The sequence below is a fragment of the Myxocyprinus asiaticus genome, chromosome 1 (assembly GCF_019703515.2).
Source record: "Myxocyprinus asiaticus isolate MX2 ecotype Aquarium Trade chromosome 1, UBuf_Myxa_2, whole genome shotgun sequence".
Lineage (NCBI taxonomy): Eukaryota > Metazoa > Chordata > Actinopteri > Cypriniformes > Catostomidae > Myxocyprinus > Myxocyprinus asiaticus.
This window is the reverse complement of record NC_059344.1, coordinates 34,690,919-34,711,444: the sequence shown is the minus strand read 5'-3', so window position 1 is coordinate 34,711,444 and position 20,526 is coordinate 34,690,919. Positions and strand designations below refer to the sequence as shown.

The window sequence follows — 20,526 nt, the reverse complement described above, 5'->3', positions numbered from 1 at the left end:
TTGATAAATTCAAGAAGAACATGGGCGCGTACTCGGAAGATCAAGGTGAGCACTTCCATCAGGATATACTGGACTTTGAACGCCGCTACCAAGGTCAGTGTAATGAGAACATGATGGGAGATTACATTTGGGGGCTAATTCGTGAAAGTGATTTACAGTATAACGTAAATCTCAAAACTACTCACTTCTAAATCTTTTGTAGTCATTTTTGTATTACTTTAGTATAAATACATGTTAATTTGGATTCATATGTTGTTGTTTTTCTGACTTTATGTGAACGAAAAGACACAAATTCGCCTGTTTTCTCATTGGAAATAGGTACATTTAAAAATATCACTGTCCAGGTCACAAAAGCAAAGTTTGTGGGGAATAATAGCCATTTTCTATACTTTTGAGGCATAAGCAATTAGGAAATAACATTTACTATCCAGAACAAAAATTGTGTTACATAGTGTGGTCAAGCCTTTTCTCACCTGTCCAACAGATCTCTTCTGTGCTGGAGAAAAAAAGAAACTACTGTACAATCCAGTAACGATGAAATGACTGTACCACACAGAACATCAATCATCAGCATCGCCAACTTTAAACAGCGTACTCGTACGTCCTTTTCATGTTTCGTCATAACAACGAAGGAAAGCGATATTCGTTCAAAATAGCTCCTGCTGTTACATTCGTCCTGGTCGAAATGAAACGAGGCAGGCAACACTTCGGTCTACTTTCTTTCGTTCTTTAGTGCGGTCGGTCCCCGTTAGTTCAGGACTACTAAAACTCGGTGCACGAGCCTTTCACGTGGAGCTTATATCTTGACAGTCTACCTGAGTCCAGGTCCGCGAGCACACTGAACGCTTCATCCAGGCAGTGATTCCCTTCAGGCAGCTGAGCGTCATGGTGTCTCTCTCTCTCTCTCTCTCTCTCTCTCTCTCTCTCATCAGGACTGACAGCCACCTGAGTTTCAGCACGGTTGCACTCTATCACTCTATATTTGCACTCTCATTTGCCAAGGAAAGGAAATAAATGAGCGAACTTACCCAAACGAAACCAAATCATCCAGTGAGAACGCGACCATTTAAGGAGGAATAAAATAGCGAAGTTTTGTCGTAGTTGATATCGTGTCTGGGCGACCTCAGCGGTTCCAGCGCTACTGACGTAGGATGATGAAAACATACATTTGCATATTTGTTAAATCGTCTGTGATTGGACGAAGCTGAATGTATTTATTTGGAATAACTGGTTCGTCAGTTTAAGTCCTCAGCTAGAGTTATGTCAAAGGTCAATATCCTGTTCTTGAAATGATCATCAAACCCCTAGACATAAAGTTATTTAAGCAAAATATGAAGTTAGGGTTCACAAACAAGATGGCCGAACTGGAAGCTCAGCCAATCGGCGAGTGTTTTACACAGTGAATCAGCCTGTGGTGGCGGGAGAAGAGGGAGGAGACAAGTTGCTATCGGCGCCAGTGATATTTGATCACCTCTAGTGGATCTTTTGGGAACTGCTGCTTGAAAACTCTGATAATGTCAAATCCATAAGAAAACGGGAGCTTGTCAACTTGAAAATGTGTATAATCAATAGCCACCCCAAATGCTTTTTTAACCTATTGCTAATTTAAACAAAATAATTATCTTTAAGCTTCAGGTAGCATCGTTTACATTTTAACATGAGGACTACGCATTTCTTGTACCTTCAAGCTCAAATTTGCAATAACATACAAAACTTGTAAAATTCGCATTATTATTATTTATTTTTGTTGTTGTTCTAAAGGATAGTACAACCCCCCCAAAAAGAAAGTCATATGGCTTTGGGACAACATGAGACAAAGTAAGCAAACAAACAAACAAACAAACAAAATCACTTCTTTATAAGAATCACTTTCTTTTTATATGCACAAAAAGTTACAACACCATTAATGTGTTTTATGCATTTATTTGCCTTCAACAGATTTATTCAAAAAAAAAAAAAAAAAAAACTTCCATTGCTTATATAGCAGAGCTCATATTAGCATGCTCACTGAAATCACCCAAAATAGACAAAAAAAATAAATAAATAAAAATAAAATACCTACTACTACTACTAATAATAAAAAAAAAAAAAAAACTAAAATTGATTATATACCAAATGTACATACCTAGATAAATAAATGAGGGAGTTGTGGGCTCTGCTAAAGAGGCCACTCATTTCATTGAACTGCTCCACTATTTACACATCAAACCCTTTAAGATTGAGCCATTAGGACACAAAGTGAATTACATTACTGAACATTAAGGATGAACTTGGTCTTAATGAATGGTATTTGTCTTGTGCAGCACTTTACATTACAACCATTACATACACAGGACTTTTATTACACAATATTTAAAAAAAAACAACAACAAAAAAACAACCAAAATACATACACAGAGTGTTCTGTCCCAATCTAAAATCATTAACAAAGATTGTAGGGAAAGGAAAACCAATGTAAAAGGAAATAAATCTTAAATCATTAGCCAAAAAAAAAAAAAAAAAAAAAAAATTATATATATATATATATATATATATATATTTTAGCCTATTTTTAAGATTTACGCATTTCATAAAATTCCATCAAACTGAATTGTGTAGTGTTTAACAAAACTAATAAAACTTTAAATAATTTAGTTTATTTTAATTAAAGATTCAATTTGGTGGAATTCTTGTTAAATTGAAATGCGTAAATCACACATATATATACACATATATATTTGAGTGTACACAAACAAGTGAGGTGGTTTGTTGTGCCTGAAAACATTAACGTGCAAGTTACAGTATTGACTAGAACAAGCTCTGTGCCCTCTGACTTCGTTCAAGCCTCGGCATCGAAATGAGTGGAGTCATTAGATCTATACTGGAAAAATGTTATAGTTCAAGCCATTTTAGTGGTTTAAAATACAGTTCTTTTAAAGCTGAGAATGTTGCTAATGAAGTTCATAGAACTGCCTCAGAATTCAATTTATATGGTTCAGCACAGCAACAATAGCGTAGCACCCCTCCTGGTGGACAGACCGAGATACTGAAGGTTCATGTCTGAAGGGGGTTGTCCTCTTTGCTGAAAGGCTGAGTAGAACCAGTCTTCACCCAAGACAGCCCAGACACCGGCAATCCTTTGTAATCCTCAGGTCGTCTCTACAACAACAAGAAAAGGCCATTGGACCCAAGCACCAAGGGTATAGTTCACATTCTAACTAATACACTGAGAACATAAAGACGATAGGAAATGGGAAAGGAAATGGGCTGCACAGCCACATTCTCCACATGCGCAAACACACAAACCCATAGAAAATAAGCTCATGCTTTACAATGAGGCATGCATCAGATAGCAGGAAGAAGACTTGGTTTTCGGGAGCAGTCAGGGGAGCATCACACACTCACTTTATGTGCAAACATCTTCTCTTTTGCCTCTTCATGCACTGCTGGATTCCATGGGGAGAAGCTAGAGAAAGACAACTAACATTAGATGTGGAAAAATGAGCCAAAGTCCAGTCTAGTGACTCAACACTGAACTTTTAACCCCACTGAACAACACAAGCTCCAGGTTTCATTCTTACAAATAACAAAGTTTAAAACGGCGTATATTGTATATAAAAGGAGGACATTAACATTGTCTTGTTGTGGAGAAAAACATGGTATATTACATATGTTGCACCTGCCTTATTGCATAAGGATCATCTATCCTTGGCTGGTCAAACAAGTGGCTATTGCATAACTTAACATTGTCTACAACCTTGCTTTTGAAAAGCTGGATGTCTTTGTCATACCTGCACAGAAAGCATGGACATTAGTAATCAAAATTAGTCAAGTGTAAAAGGACTTTAAAACAAACAAGCTCTTAACTACTGGGAGGCACAGCTTAGAGAAAATGTTGAAAACAAAAAAAAAGCTAAAGCTTTCTTCTTGATGTGTGAGGCAAAGTCTGAGGTTGGACATAGCTTGTAAACACCAATGCCATATGACTTCAGTCAAAACACAGGGAAGTTAAAATAAGCTTATAAAAAACATTGTCCGAGTATACAGATGAGAGACACTGATAACTTTATCCATGTAGCAGTGAAATAAAGTGGAGTGGCAACTTCAGTGGCATACACTTTTCATCAGTTAGTGACTCATACGTTTAGATTTAGAACTGTGATAACTGTAATCAGTGATATAGAATCCTTTACTCACAGCACAGCGGCTTCAGGGTTGAGTGGATCCATGGTGTTGATCTTGTAGAAGATTGTGCGTGCATACATAAGAACCTGCCAGATATGGTTGTGGTTTCGTCTGTAGTGCAAGGAAGAGAAATGTGCAATTTCCCATTAAAATAACATTCGTGTCAGTCAGATTTTGTGTGAAAAGGAAACAACTGGTGTATTTGTGGGCGAAAAAAAACAGTCCCTTATAGTTGCATCATCATAAAATCTTCCAACACAATCTAGAGTTCAAATATGCAACAACAGCTCAAATCAAAGCTCATCATAAGCACATTCTTTATGCATCCTAAATCTCCAAGAAAGCTCATGGCAGCACATAAGATATTAGGTTATTTTTTTAAAGAAACCTCCATTTGGTGAAAGCTCTCCTCACGTCAAGCTCACCAGAGACCGGGTCAACTAATGGGTGGAAAACTGGCGTGTCGAAAACCACCCTCTGAAACAACATGCATAAAGGTAACAAAACAAAAAGATCAGCTCTTCTGAAGAAACCAAACTGTAATGACAAATAGATATGGCCAGTCAATTCTAACATTGATGCACTGATTCATCAAGTGTAACTACTAAATAGTACAAAACAGGACAAAATTAAAACAAGTATTTATAACAGACCTTAAAAGAACAGAAAAAGAACCTCTTGAATCCTTAATGGGATCTTTAAGGAGAAATTATCAAATGGATAGAATAAATTGATGTGTTCTATAAGTCACTGTATTATGTAAAGGAACACACCTCTGCTGGCCCGAGAAGTGAATAATTCTAGCAGTGTGTGGACCAATGATGTTGTGTTTCTGGATACCATGCCCTCTCTAATGTCAACATATGACACAATTACAGTCCTAAGATTGAATTTCAACATTCCTTTTGCCATTTAAAAATAAGAAACTAGTAAAGGCTACATTAAGGTTTGACTTTGTTATGGCTAACTTGGCAGACAGCAAAGAACACCATAAATGATATTGCTCTCCAAGTTGAGAATTGAATCTGAAACTGTATTCATCACCTGTTCTCAACAGAACTTAAACTAAAACCCACAGAGTATAGAATGAATACATGTAGCCATACTTTGGTTATGGTACTGCACATAATTCATTGAAAAGCTGAGAAAGCCTGTACTGTACTTACAGGACAGTCTCCATCTGGGTAGTTATCAGGGATGTACACGGTAAACTTAAACACACCATCCTGGTACAAGCCATGTCGAATGAAAATGACACCAAACCACACTGGAACAAAAGAAAAGACATTGGTGGATACTTGACAGCAAATTAGCAGCCCATTCTTCTGTTGAGTAATGCCATAGCCAATTCTTGAACTCCGTTATCGAACATGGATAACAGATAAAGTGCCTTCCATTTCCTGAAACATTGCTCCAGTGATCCAAAACTTGAGATAAGTGCACACGAGGAATAATTCTGCATTCCATTTAAAGTCTGATGTGGGAGATTTCTACTAGTGCGAGTACTTCTACATCTATATATTGTGTTATGTTGCTCTTAAATGATGTATAAATAAAATGCCAATACTACCATTTATTTTACAATTGTACACTTACCAACAAAAGAGAGAGAACATTTGCCATGCAGGTTTTATAATCATGTAATGTGGGTTCATGTAATGTAAAACAAGTAATTTGCTTGAAAGTGAAATGTTCCATTAAAAGGTGTTCATTTGGTGCCTGATCATGTGACATAATGCACCCACATTCTGTTGGAATTGTACAATTCTACACACGAAGTTGAAATTCATCACCAAGTGGTGTTCTAATGCCCTTTTCCAAATAGGAAGAATTCAATTTCAACTTTACAAGTTAAATGAAACTCAGCAAACAAACATCTTTTGGGAGGGCACCTGGGACTTAGAATAGAGTGGAAAAGAAAAAAAGAAATGCCTGGTTCTTACTCAATGCTGATCTGTATGAAGGCTGTACATAGATGCCAGGGAGCTTCTGCTTGATCACCAATGTGCTGCAAAGGAGACAAAGCCATAACTGTCATTTTCATTTTATACTACACATGTACACGTGTTGCTATGCTACTTGTTGATAAAAAGTGAAAACTCAGGGTAGCTCAAGATTAATAAAAGTAATACAAGTTTGGGCAGAGCATACTGAAGGGCATATTCTTGTACTTTTTTTCTTTAAAAACCAGTAGGCTTCACCCTACATTTCCAATGGCATGGAAAAACTCAGCTCAAAGTCGCTCTCAATGCCAAAGACCTGCCGCTTTTGGCCAAGGTACAGCGATTGTGGGCGGTGTTCGCAATGGCTTACTACCCATATTACTTATACTGCCTCTGCCACATCGGTCTATGGCATAAATAGTAATAGTAGTATGCAATTTCGACCTCATCCCGTGATTGTTTTCAGTGCACGGTCTAATCATCATAAATATGTGTGATTATAATCAGAAAGATGCCAACTTCATTTCCAAATGCCCAACATATAAAAACTTTGTTGATTTCTCGTGCTTTTTCATCCAGCCACAGTATTTTCACAATGAATGCATGCAGTCTTCATTTGTTACGTCTGTTTGGAATCTCACTTTTGCTCACCCAGCCACAGTATTGTAACAATGTCATCATTTAAAGTCCGTTTCTGATTAAAGCACTGAATCCAGCAGAAACTTCAGCATTTTCTTCATTTGTTGAAGCGCTTATGACAGACGTCACTGCTTTCAGCTCACGATGATTGGCTCGTGCCCAGCATTTTCCCCTTCACTCATGAGGCCAGCACAGCCCGAAGGAGCAACATGGGACCGCCCAGCCATGGACCCACCACCCACGGTAGGAGACATAAGGGTCCGGTGCAGTGTTGATTGGGCGGCAGTCGATGACAGGGACCTTGGCGGACTGATCCTAGGTTACCGAAGCTGGAACATGGAACGTAACCTCACAGGTGGGAAAGGAGCCCAAGCTGGTGTGGGAGATAGTAAAGTACTGGCTAGATATAGTCGGGTTTTCCTACACACACAGCTTAGGCTCCGTATTGGAGCTCGGACTGTGACTGTTGTTTGCACTTATGCGCCAAACACCAATTCAGAGTATCTGTCCTTCTTGGGTGGGGTGTTGGAAGGCTGGAGGTCGGTTGGAAACTACGTTGTTTTTCTGGGGGACTTAAACGCTCATGTGGGCAATATCAGTGAAACCTGGAAGGGCGTGATTGGGAGGAACGGCCCGTCCGATCTGAACCAGAGTAGCATTTTTTTTATTGGACTTCTCTGCTAAATCACAGTTTGCCCATAACGAACACCATGTTTGAGGCCTTCCAAGCTTGGTTAGCATGTGGAACTCCTGAAGCAGCTGACGGGTACCGGCGGGCCAAGCGATACGCTGCTCGGGTAGTTGCTGAAACAAAAACTCGGGCATAAGAGGAGTTCGGAGAGGCTATGGAAAGAAACTTCCAATCAGCCTCAAATAGGTTCTGGCAAACCATCAGGTGACTCGGGGGGCGGGGGGGGAGGAGGAAGCAGTTCTGGGGGAGAGAGTTGCTAACTTCAACTGGGGATATAATTAGGCAGTGGAAAAACACTTCGAGGACCCCCTGAACCCCACCAACACGCCTTCTGGGGAGGAAGCAGAGTCAGAGGACTCTGAGGAGGACTCACTCATCACGGTTGGTGAGGTCACTGAGGTAGTCAAACTCATCGGTGGCAGGGCTCCGGGGGTGGATATAATTCGCCCAGAATATCTGAAGGCTCTGGATGTTGTTGGGCTGTCTTGGTTGACACACCTTTTCAACATTGCATAGAAGGGGGGTACGGTACCCTTGGATTGGCAAACAGGGGTGGTGGTCCCCATTTTTAAGAAAGGGGACAGGAGGATGTGCTCCAACTTTAGGGGGAAATCACACATCTCAGCCTCCCTGGGAAAGCCTATGTTCTTGAGCTGGAAAGGAGAGTTCAGCTGGTGGTGAACCTCGGATTCAGGAGGAACAATGCTGATTCCGTCTTGGGCATGGAACACTGGACCAACTTTTTACCCTCTTGGGAATACTAGAGGGATCATGGGAGTTTGCCAAACCAGTCTACATGTGTTTTGTGGACTTGGAAAAGGCATACGACTGTGTCCCAAGAGGAATTCTGTGTGGGGTGCTTCGGGATTACGGGGTAATCGGGCTTGTTGCTACAAGCCATATGGTCCCTTTATGACCGGAGCAAGAGTTTGGTTTGCATTGCCAGCATTAATCGGCAGTAACTTGTTCCCAGTGAATGTTGGACTCCACCACGGTTGCCCCTTGTCAACGGTTTGATTCATAATTTTTATGAACAAAATTTCTAGGGGCAGCCAAGGGTTGGAAAGGGTCCAATTCGGTGACCTCAGGATTGCATCCCTGTTTTTTGCAGATGATGTTGTCCTTTTGGCTTCATCAGGGAGTGCCCTCCATTTGGGACGGTTTGCAGCTGAGTGTGAAGAGGCAGGAATGAGAATCAGCACCTCCAAGTCCGAGTCCATGGACCTCTGCTGGAAAAAAGGTAGAATGCCCTCTTCACGTTTGAGATGAGTGGCTGCTCCAGGTGGAGGAGATAAGTATCTCGGGGTCTTATTCACGAGTGATGGGAGAATGGAACGAGAGTTCGACAGACGGATCGGTGCAGTGTCAGCAGTTATGCAGGCATTGTACCGGTCAGCCATGGTGAAGAGAGAGCTGAGCCTGAAGGCAAGGCTATCGATTTACCAGTCGATCTACGTTCCTACCCTCATGAGCTTTGGGTAGTTACCGAAAGGATGAGATCGTGTACACAAGCGGTGGAAAAGAGTTTCGTTCGTAGGGTGTCTGGCCTCAGCCTTAGAGGTAGGGTAAGGAGCTCAGACATTCGGGAAGGGCTCAAAGTAGAGCCACTGCTCCTCCGCATTGAAAGGAGCCAGTTGAGGTGGTTCAGACATCTTTCTAGGATGCTCCCCGGACGCCTCCCTGTAGAGGTATTCCGGGCATGTCCATCCAGGAGGAGACCCAGGGGCAGACCCAGGTCAAGCTGGAGAGGTTATATCTCTAGACTAGCCTGGGAACGCCTCGGCATTCTCACGGGAGAGCTGGCTGAAGTGGCTGGAGAGAGGGAGGTCTGAATATGCCTGCTCAGACTGCTGCCCCCGTGACCTGGATAAGCGGGAGAAAATGGATGGACCCACAAAAACCATCAATATATGATGAACAGAGCATCACTCACAATTCTGCTAGCAGCGAGTACTCCAGGTAGAAAGGCCCGTATGAGGCATGGGTGCCATTGGCTGACTGTGTAGAGGAGGCTGGTGAGGCGGCTTTAGTGATGGGGACTGCATTCTTTGGAATGGAGGGAAGCTGCTTCTTGCCAAATGGAGGACGAGCTGGACTGGCTCTCTGCTCCCCCTGACCACTTTGCTCTTCACTGTCAGATCTCTGCACACACATACACATAGGACAATTATTTAAGAGTCTTATTAGCCATGTTTGCCCTAAAGTTATTTAACCAAGTTGCTAAAAATCTTTCATATGCAATTGTTTGTTTTAACCATTTTGAATTTCAGGGACCCAAATCAATGACCATCTAATACTTAACATGCCCGATACACTTTGAGTTTTTCTTCAAATAAATGGATTTTGTATGCAGTTATTGTTTTGGTAAATAATACAAGCACCACTAACATGACACCGGGGGTAGTGTCAGTAATTCACATTGACGAACATGACCCAGATATTAAAAATGTGGGGGAACAAAAAAGCCCCAGTAAATATATATATATTTTTTTTATATATCTAAAATATTATACAGTCCATTTAGCTATAGGTTTTAGTTATATAGGTTTGGTATGCAGTACAGATTTCTGACCTGTAGCTCTGAGATATTTGTACTTGCCGTCTAAAAGGTGTGTGCTGTTGAATGTGTAGCTATTTCATGACCCAAAAAACAAAAACAAAACTGAACATGAAAACATACCAACAACTCTAACATCTTACATACTTATTGCATAAAAATCTACCATGATGGTAGACACTGGAGTGCCGTATAATCTAACAGGCTGTTCTAGCAATTCATTTAAAATGCATTCTAGAACCGCATTTATAGTGTCAAGATAACTTACAGCTACTTACAGCTATTTTATATTGATTAGATTATTATTATTTTTTTAATTACCAGTCTTAATCAGGCTGGGGGCCAAATGAAAGGCTACTGAATAGTTTTGGAAAAGATACTGGGCCCTATTTTAAGAGCACTGCCACTAAGCACAGCGCTATGCCTTAAGTCATAAGCACAAAGTCAGTGGGCATGGCCATGAATTTTTGGTATTTTCATGCAAGCATGCAATAAGTCTAGGTGCAAGCAGGTTTGGTGAAATTGCCAGAGCAACGAACAAATGGGCTGGGTCAAGTGCAATTGAATTCTGAGGTTCTTCTCTGGGATTTCCACCATCTGCGTCCTATTAAATAATCCATATCCTGTCAAGCACCAGCGATACAAACAAAGACAGCACATTCATAAGAAGTTGTAAATGGACTGTATGCAATGAATTTGAAGAATAGAAAATGTACATTAACTGCATCCTTGATGAGGACGTTTTTCATTGTCCGTCTTTGTGTGAGTGCGCAGTTTCGGTTGTATTCACTGCTGTGCGATCTTTAGTCTGTCTTGTTTCATGTCTGGAGTATAGTGTCTGGGTCCTGACTTCCTGTCTGGTTTGGTTTCAGTCAGGGTTGGGATCTGGACACTCATGCGCCATGTCTGTCTGTTATTGACGTGAGTGCATCATGCTTATGTCATCTTGGCAGCACGCACTCACGTCAATAGCATGTCTGTCTCTCGCGAACACGGGTGCGCCTCGCGTCTCGCTCACGTTGCGCTGCATGCCCGTGTCGCGATCGGTCTTAACGCTGTGCTGAGGTTCAGTCACTTCGGTCTGAGATTTCTGGTTTGTGTGTGGCTAAACTCACACAGGTGTCCTGTCTTGTTTTCGTTGCCTGTTGCATGTATCACGTGGCGTTTGCCTCGCGATGTACGCTTGGGCTCTGTTTAGTGTGAGAATGAGTGGCATTGCTTAGTTTGGCATCGATACGCATTTTATCGTCTTGTTTGTCGGCTGGCATGGCCGTATACTGCCTTATTGTCTTACTGATTTTGTCTTGGGACTCAAGATGGCGCCGAGTATGGCTGCTGCGTTGCGAGCTCCGACACAACATTGCAGTTTTTTGCAGTTTGTCTTGGATGTCGTCTGCCTTATTGTATACGATAGATAAAACACTTCTGGACATTGGTTCTGCAATTGCACACCGAAAACCGGACTTCATATTCCTCGATGCCGACCCGCTGTTTACAAACACGCAAACGGAGCCCTTTGTCTGGGCAGCCCGGCCGCAGAAACGCAAAAGGAAAAGGGGAAATAGAGCCGGTGTTCTCATCAGATTAAGACATCACGCAAATCAACCCCCGCTACCCAGTATTCTACTGGCAAATGTTCAATCTCTGGACAACAAGCTCTGTGAGCTGAGAGCGCGGATCTCTTTCCAACGAGAGACAAGGGACTGCTGCATTATCTGCCTTACAGAAACTTGGATGTCTGCGGAGATTCCTGACTCAGCCATCGAACCCGCAGGGTTCTCCATGCACCGAGCGGATAAAGCGAAAGAACTCTCAGGTAAAAGGTGATGGTGTATGTTTTATGATCAACAAATCCTGGTTTGATCAGAGGAACGTACAGTCCATCAAGTCTTTCTGCTCTCCTAATCTGGAATTTCTCATGCTTCTGTGTCGACCATTCTGGCTACCGAGGGAATTCACAGCGGTCATTATCACTGCTGTGTACATCCCCCCACAAGCCGACACAGACCGAGCACTCAAGGAACTGTATGGGAGTATAAGTGAGCAGGAAAACGCGCATCCTAAGGCCGTGTTCATTGTGACCGGGGACTTTAACAAAGCCAATTCAAATCAATCGCACCAAAATACCACCAACATATCAGTTTCAACACACAAGGGAACCAGGTTTTGGACCATTGCTACTCTCCCTTTCGGGATGGCTACAAATCCCTCCCCCGCCCACTATTTGGCAAATCAGACCACTCTTCAGTTCTCCTTCTGCTCGCTTACAGGCAGAAACTGAAACAGGAAGCACCCACCCTCAGAATGATCCAGTGCTGGTCAGACCATTAGATTCTATGCTACAAGACTGTTTTGATCACGTGGACTGGGAGATGTTCCGGTCCGCCTCTGATGACGACATTGAGATTTATGCTGATAGCGTAACGCGTTTCATCAGAAAGTGCATAGAGGACATTGTTCCGACCAAAACAATACGGATCTACCCCAACCAGAAACCACTGGTTAATAGCGATGTTCGTGCGGCACTTAATGCGCGGACCTCCGCTTTTAATTCCGGGAACATGGAGTAGCATAAACAAGCCAGTTATGCCCTCCGCAAAATTATCAGAGCAGCCAAACGCCAGTACAGGGACAAGATTGAAGGACAGTTTAACACCACCGACTCTAGAAGCACGAGGCAGAGAATTAATATCATCACGGACAACAAAAGGAATAAAAACTTCACCGTGAACACCGCTGCCTCTCTCCCGGATGAGCTAAATACTTTTTATGCTCGTTTCTAGGGAAATAACACCGCCCTCACGGAGAGAGCTCTCACGGCTGAAGCTACAGAGGTTAGTTCACTCTCAGTCTCTGTAGCGGATGTAAAACGATCCTTCCGATGGGTGAATATCCGTAAAGCCGTGGGTCCATAAGGCATTCCGGGCCGTATCATCAGAGCGTGCGTGAACCAACTGGCTGGTGTTTTTACGGACATTTTCAACCTTTCACTCTCCTTGTCTGTAGTCCCCACATGCTTCAAAAGTCCACCATTGTGCCTGTACCAAAGCAATCCAAAATCACTTGCTTAAATGACTGGTGTCCTGTTGCTCTGACCCCCATCATCAGCAAATGCTTTGAGAGACTAATCGGAGATTACATCTGCTCTATGCTGCCTGCCTCACTGGACCCATTGCAGTTTGCTTACCACAATAACCACTCCACTGATGATGCCATTGCATCTACACTACACACTGCTCTCTCCCACCTGGAAAAAAGGAACACTTATGTGAGAATGCTGTTTGTAGACTACAGCTCAGCATTCAACACCATAGTGCCCTCCAAGCTTTATGTGAAACTCCAGGCTCTGGGCTTAAACAGCTCGCTGTGCAGCTGGATCCTGGACTTCCTGTCAAGAAGACGCCAGGTGGTTAGAATGGGCAGCAACATCATCACTGACCCTCAACACTGGAGCCCCACAGGGCTGTGTTCTCAGCCCACTCTTGTATTCCTTGTACACACGACTGTGGCAACACACAGCTCCAATGCCATCATTAAGTTTGCTGATGATACAACAGTGGTAGGTCTAATCACTGACAATGATGAAACAGCCTACAGAGAGGAGCTGCACAATCTGACACGCTGGTGTCAGGAGCACAACCTCTCCCTCAACGTCAGCAAGACCAAGGAGCTTGTGGTGGACTTCAGGAGAAAAGACAAAGAACACAGCCTCATCACCATTAATGGAACATCGGTGGAGAGAGTCGGCAGCTTCAAGTTCCTCGGTGTCCACATCACAGAAGAACTCACATGGTCCGTCCACACTGAGGCCATTATGAAGGCTCATCAGCGCCTCTTCTTCCTGAGACGGCTGGGGAAGTTTGGAATGAACCACCACATCCTCACACGGTTCTACACCAGCACTGTAGAGAGCATCCTGACTGGCTGCATCACTGCCTGGTACAGCAATAGCACCGCCCACAACCGCAAAGCCCTGCAAAGGGTGGTGCGAACAACCAGACACATCATCGGAGGTGAGCTTCCCTCCCTCCAGGACATATATACCAGGCGGTGTGTGAGAAAAGCTCAGAGGTTCATCAGAGACTCCAGCCACCCGAGCCATGGGCTGCTCTCACTGCTACCATAAGGCAGGCGGTATCGCAGCATTAGGACCCTTTTGAACTCTTTATCTCTTACAATCAATATACATCAGCACCGCACTTTATTAATCTTATTACCTCACACTGGACTGTCATAAATTATATTCTCTCTTAACAACACACTGGCAACTGAATATCAACGACAGCCTGAATGTCAATATAGTACAATACATCATACTGTATATTTTATATACACTTTATATACTATTTTTATTGTATGTGTATTCTATATTATGTGTATGTGTATTCTATATTGTGTGTATGTGTATTCTATATTGTGTGTACTCTATACTGTACATTCTATATTATTATTATTATTGTGTAATTGTGTATATTAGATATGTAAATTGTGTTGTGTAAATCTGATGTTTATTGTAAATTGGTATATGTCTCATCACTGTCATGACTGCTGTGTTGCTCGGAACTGCATCCAAGACTTTCACCGACTGTTGCACTTGTGCATATGGTTGTGTGACAATAAAAGTGATTAGATTTGATCGCATTCCATTCGGGCATTTGTTGTCTTGCAAGAGCATGGTCTCTCTGTCTTATGTCATACCCCGCCTCCTTGTTTGCTTATTATTAGTTAATTTGCCTCACCTGTCCCGTTAACCCGTTTAATTTCTCTCCCTATTTTGGCCTCCTTGTGTGTGCAGTCCAGTGCCAGTCCGTCTTGTTTGTTCCCCTATGTTGGCCCTGTTTTGTCCCAGCTTGGTCCAGTCAGTTCTGTGCCCCGTTCTCCTCTGCCCCAGCCTGGACTGTCCGTTTACCCTATGGGGTAGTTTATGTTTGTTTGTTTTTTCCTCCTTGTGGGAGTTTATGTTGGATTTTGCCTTCATTTTTGTTTAAATAAATCCCCTTATTTTTCTACTCTGCATTTGGGTCCTGTTCTTCTCTGCTGATTCGTGACAGTATCGGCACGCACTTCACTTCTACCGGTTGATTTTAATTTTTAAAAATGTAATTCATGTATTTAAACACAAAAAAATAAACCAAACAAATTTCTAAATTCTAATTACACTTTAAATGAAACGAAAACAAATCAAAATAACAAAGTGGTACAAAAATCATACCAAATCCAAATATTTTAGTCTCTCCTTCCACTGGCCCCTTTTCCAGTGACTTAAAAATCAATCCCAACAACAGGTGGAAAATTACTAGTAGGCTACAAATTAAATCATAAATACAATTTTAAATATACAATAATAATATTATACACTGATCAGCCACAACATTAAAACCACTGACAGGTGAAGTGAATAACATTGATTATATCATTATAATGACACCTGTCATGGGGTGGGATATTTTATGCAGTAAGTGAACAGTCAGTTCTTGAATTTCATGTGCTGGAAGCAGAAAAAAAAACAAAACAAAAAAAACGGGCAAGCGTAAGGATGTGAGCGACTTTGACAAGGGCCAAATTGTGATGCTAGACGACTAGGTCAGAGCATCTCCAAAACGGCAGATCTTGTGGGGTGTTCCCGGTATGCAGTGGTTAGTACCTACCAAAAGTGGTCCAAGGAAGGACAACTGGTGAACCAGCAACAGGGTCATGGGCGCCCAAGGCTCACTGATGCACGTGGGGAGCGAAGGCTAGCCCGTCTGGTCCGATCCCACAAAAGAGCTACTGTAGCACAAATTGCTGAAAAACGTAATGCTGGCCATGATAGAAAGGTGTCAGAACACAGTGCATTGGAGCTTGCTGCATATGGGGCTACGCAGCCGCAGACCGGTCAGAATGCCCAAGCTGACCCCTGTCCACTACCGAAAGTGCCTACAATGGGCACGTGAGCGTCAGAACTGGACCATGGAGCAATGGAAGAAGGTGGCCTGGTCTGATGAATCACGTTTTCTTTTAGATCATGTGGATGGCAGGGTGCGTGTGCATCGTTTACCTGGGGAAGATACGGCAGCAGGATGCACTATAGGAAGAAGACAGGCCGGCGGAGGCAGTGCGATGCTCTGGGCAATGTTCTGCTGGGAAACCTTGAGTCCTGGCATTCATGTGGATGTTATTTTGACACATACCACCTACCTAAAGATTGTTGCAGACCACGTAAACCCCTTCATGGCAACAGTATTCCCTGATGGCAGTGGCCTCTTTCAGCAGGATAATGTGCCCTGCCACACTGCAAAAATAGTTCAGGAATGGTTTGAGGAAAATGTCAAGTCTTGTCCTCCAAGATCCCCAGATCTTTATCTGACTGAACATCTATGATTTGTGCTGGACCAACAAGTCCAATACATGGAGGCCCCACTTCACAACTTACAGGACTTAAAAGGATCTGCTGCTAACGTCATGGTGCCAGATACCACAGGACACCTTCAGAGGTCTTGTGGAGTCCATGCCTCGACGGGTCAGAGCTGTTTTGGCAGGACGAGGCAGACCTACACGATATTAGGCAGGTGGTTTTAATGTTGTGACTGATTGGTGTATACAAACATAAAAATAATTAACATAATTGAAAAAATGAACCATGACCTATAGAAAGTTTAATACTGTACAAATCTCAAGCGATAACCCCTGAAAAATTGCAATGGTTAGGGACACCGTTTGATGTTCTGTATTTTCAGAATTTGGGCATTAACTTTATTACCACCTGCTGGTGGAATCTCCAAACTGCAAATGCAGGAACTGAATTTGAAGCTTGCGCCAAGTTAAAAGGTGGTATTGAAATGACAGTGCAAGGGTCTTCAACAGGGGGTCCATGGTGGTACCGCAGGGGGTCCGCAAATTATTGTTTGATCCACCACCGGCACTCGTAATAATCACTCGCACGCGAACAACAGTACCGCCAATAGTCGAATGTCTTAGTTTCGCTTTGTTTTTGTTTATTCAGCGTCTCGAACTGGAACGCTGTTTTTTAGATGCTGTTTCTAATTAAAAAGAACTTTCAAAAGCATCTTGAGACACCTGCTTTCTGTTAAACTGTATTTGTTGCACTGTGTCTAGCCTTTTTTAGTGCAAGAATGCGATCGATCTGAAGTCATCGAATTACAGTAGGGACAAAATAAAATGTAATTGAAATCAGATGCGTTTCTCATTTGTTTCTCTCGAATGTGCGTTTTTTCTTAAATTCAACGAATATTCAAATTTTAATTTGACAGCCCTAGTCTTCACTGTATGATTATAATACATTAATACTTTTTAATGCTACTAAAAGTTACCCAGTCAAGAGCAGTGAGTGGTTTCTCATTTTCTTGTTATGGTTGTTTGATTATTATAATGACACACTACATTAGACAGCAGCAGGTCTTGTAGCTTACATTTACACTTACAAGTCCGACATTTTAATACAAATCCACTTTTTTCTCCGCTGTTTACATTCACTTTAGACATCATTCTCTGTGTTTACATGAATATCTCAACAAGACGGGCATTTTGGCGGAATTTTGAAATGTGTTTAACCGTTTAGGTGCGCATTAGCACAAGCATTTTCGGAACATGCGCGCATGTTCAGCACACACAAATACACCGCCTGTCAATCAAACAGCAAACCTCCAGACCCATGCAATATACCTCAAGGAGCTGTGCAGGTGAAAGCCAGACAACAGAAATACTTAAACGAGAGGCCTGGGGCTAAACGAAAAGAAAAACTAATAAAACAAACTGATTCTTCAGCTGGTCACCACAGAACAGCACACAGTTTACTGTAATCAAGTCAACAGTAACCAAATGAATATCACAGCTAAATATCACAGAATAGTCAATCACATAAATACTGCCTGTTATCACCCCAGTCAAGTTATACGAAGTGCACCCATTAAGAAACACTGACACCTGTTACTTTTGAATACAGGAAGCTGCAATAATTTCCTTATGCTCCGCCAATGTCACCATTAAAATTAATTCATCAGAATACAGTCAGACACAAGGGTCCATCCAGCTTTTATTGGATCTAGCAATTTGACAACCTCTAGCAAGCTACCATAAAAAAAAAAAAAAAATAATAATAATACTGTACAATCACATCACTGCCACTGTAACTTATGATTTCCTGGGTGCAACAGAAATCTCAAAATAATAGCAGCTAGTCTACACATCTAACATAAGTCCTGACAGCACCTTAGCTGTTTATGACAAACAAGCTTTTACTTGTTTTGCTGGGCTCAATCAAGAGTACAAGTTGATTGCAACTCACCTCCTTTGCAAGTTAGTTAGCATTGTAATGACACACAATATTCATACAATAAGAGAAATAAGTCAGGAGGTTATTCTAGGAAAAGACAGTAAATAGCTTTCATCTTTGTTTAAGACAAGCATGACCCTGCACTGCACTAATACTAGTGACTTCAGACAGACGGATCTGTGCAAAAATCACCTTTAAACCCTGAACCTTCCGCGTGCTTACTCTGCAAAGTCACATGTTGTGAACCAGTCCATTCCTCTTACCCTGTGCAAGGGCATTCAAACTTCAGGAGGGGGACATTAATATTAGCTGAAAAACAAATCAAACAGCACTACACAGTTTAAAATAAAAAGGAAATTGAAATATTTTCCTAACCAGTATTAACTTACAAAAGCAATAGCTTTTATTTAGCTGACAACTGTATCACAATGCCCAATTTAATGGGCCAGAGATAGATAGAGTCAAAGGTGTTGATCATGTGTGGTACACTCCATTAAAAGACATAAGCCTACTGCCATACTTCACCTTTCGACCAGCGTTTGTCGACATGCTCCAGAATGGGTTCATTACTCATTGAGCTCGAGATGGGTGTATGTCCGCTTTTTGGTGGCATCCAAAAGGATTTACTGCCAGAGAAAAGAAAAGAAAGAAAGAGCTGATGAGAGCCTGGACATTTGAAGAACACAATGGGCAACCTGATGCTGTATGGCAGCTGGTGGCAATCCAATCCCCACTAGCAAAGATAATAACGTTGTCTGTGCTAGTGAGAACTTCAGTGAGTGGAAACCCAATGCATAATAGCAGCGTATTTTCACAGTTAGTAATCATTCTGTGGGATGGGAACATTCTCAATGTTGTTAACTTACAAAATAGACAGCGAGAATAGCAAGATCGCTGTCTTTGCATAAACGAGCGAACATTTTTAAAATGATAACCAAGGTGAGGGGAAATCGCAGTATTAACGTTGTGTAGCGACATAGGAGATAGACAGACCGATGCCATAGTCCGAGACACTTCACGTTAAGTAAAAACAAAGAGCTTCAGTGTTAATTTCCATACGACACCCACTGCAGACAGCTTAGTTTGGTGACAGATAACCTTTAGCGGGTGAGACAGCAGATTTTTCCAGATTATATAAAGTTATATTGTCTGACAGGATATTTATGACGGGACTTGACTAGCCTCTATTTAGCACGAAAACATCCGTACCTAACGAGTTTCACTTACCTGAGCCAAATAAGGTCATCTGGCTTACCGCGTTACACTGTAACTCGTCGGAATATGAATTACATTTAGATTTTCTTTTTCTTGTTTTTTACTGTAGAGTCAAACTAAACAGCCGACGGCACTGTTATCCGAATCATCTAACACAAATACCGAACACACCTCAAACAAACTTGACAGGAAAAGGCGGAACTGAGGGACTGTGATTGGCTCTCACTTTGATTGACACGCCCATCAGCCTATCACTATTTCAATACAACAAGCCAGAGGATTAAATGTCTCCAGGTTAACGTTTAGTCTGGACATATTTGTCACATACCAAGAATGTATGACTGAAAATAGCAATTAAATGACATCGGTGCCATAGTTTATATTGAACGTAGCTTTAAACCAGCTGCCAAAAGTCTTGCCTTCTGTTGTCAGAACAGGTTTGCAGTCTGAGCGTTTCTTCAGACGCGAGCTGCAGATGTTACTTACAATATGACATTCACGGGATATTGCAGTTAAACATAAACAAATATCTTGTCAATTAGAATGGGCTTTGCGAAACTTACCGTGTTAAACTCAGAACATTTTTACCACACGTAGTATTATCCACCCTCCCAGTTGACTGACCGCACGGAATGTGCTACTTTTCTGTCATTGGTTTATAGAGAAACTCAGGAGATTCTATTGGTTCATTCAACTGTCAATCATGTCAGACCAAGGTAATGAGTTTGGATTGGTCGCTTTTATCATGCTTAAATGTGAAATTTATATGACAGCTTCATTAGTTGTCAAATGGAACGTGTTATCAGTTTCTTCATTTGATACATTTACTTACACATTCTTTAAACTTAAATATCCTATAAATAATGTTGATCGTCGGATCATTATAATAAATATTTTATCCATGAATATGATCAGCTTTCCTTGTGCATTTACCCATGTCTCTCACATCTCTCTTCTTGATGTTATGTTTCTGAGGATTGTATATGCATGTTCATAATTCCTTGCTGATTCATATTTTCCAGGGGATGTTTGTATATTAATTTTT

General features: G+C 41.8%; 2 protein-coding genes across 7 annotated transcripts in view; both read right to left on the bottom strand.

Moving 5' to 3' along the window:
* LOC127444027 (chromodomain-helicase-DNA-binding protein 9-like) overlaps window positions 1–1,203 on the bottom strand; it is a 111,416-nt gene extending 110,213 nt beyond the window's left edge. Inside the window, exon 1 of one of the 5 annotated variants that reach the window (XM_051703184.1) lies at window positions 1,029–1,203. The gene's annotated coding sequence lies outside the window, so the exon portion shown is untranslated. Of the gene's footprint in view, window positions 1–473; window positions 647–1,028 lie in introns of those variants that run through there. The other 4 variants (XM_051703162.1, XM_051703192.1, XM_051703176.1 and 1 more) reach the window with 4 other exon arrangements.
* Window positions 1,204–1,907: 704 nt separating this feature from the next.
* Window positions 1,908–20,110, bottom strand: aktip (akt interacting protein). 2 transcript variants are annotated; one of them, XM_051703429.1, is made up of 10 exons: window positions 20,045–20,110; window positions 18,792–18,892; window positions 9,371–9,579; window positions 6,108–6,172; window positions 5,331–5,431; window positions 4,553–4,641; window positions 4,177–4,275; window positions 3,663–3,770; window positions 3,385–3,445; window positions 1,908–3,138 (listed from the first exon to the last, which is right to left on the bottom strand). In XM_051703429.1, exons 2-10 carry the CDS (start codon window positions 18,831–18,833, stop codon window positions 3,034–3,036), a joined length of 879 nt encoding a protein of 292 aa, XP_051559389.1. In that variant the 5' UTR covers window positions 18,834–18,892; window positions 20,045–20,110; the 3' UTR covers window positions 1,908–3,033. The 2 variants fall into 2 exon arrangements, with proteins under 2 accessions (XP_051559389.1, XP_051559381.1); XM_051703421.1 differs by lacking the exon at window positions 20,045–20,110 and adding an exon at window positions 19,494–19,657.
* Between the last annotated feature and the right edge of the window lie 416 nt (window positions 20,111–20,526).

Excerpts from the sequence above, each read along its gene's own strand:
- aktip (XM_051703429.1), bottom strand. The coding sequence starts at position 18,833 with ATGAACCCATTCTGGAGCATGTCGACAAACGCTGGTCGAAAG. Across the intron at positions 5,432-6,107 it reads TTCATACAGATCAGCATTGA|TGTGGTTTGGTGTCATTTTC; the intron begins GTAAGAACCAGG and ends CTTTTGTTCCAG. Across the intron at positions 3,139-3,384 it reads AGAAGATGTTTGCACATAAA|AGACGACCTGAGGATTACAA; the intron begins GTGAGTGTGTGA and ends TTGTTGTTGTAG.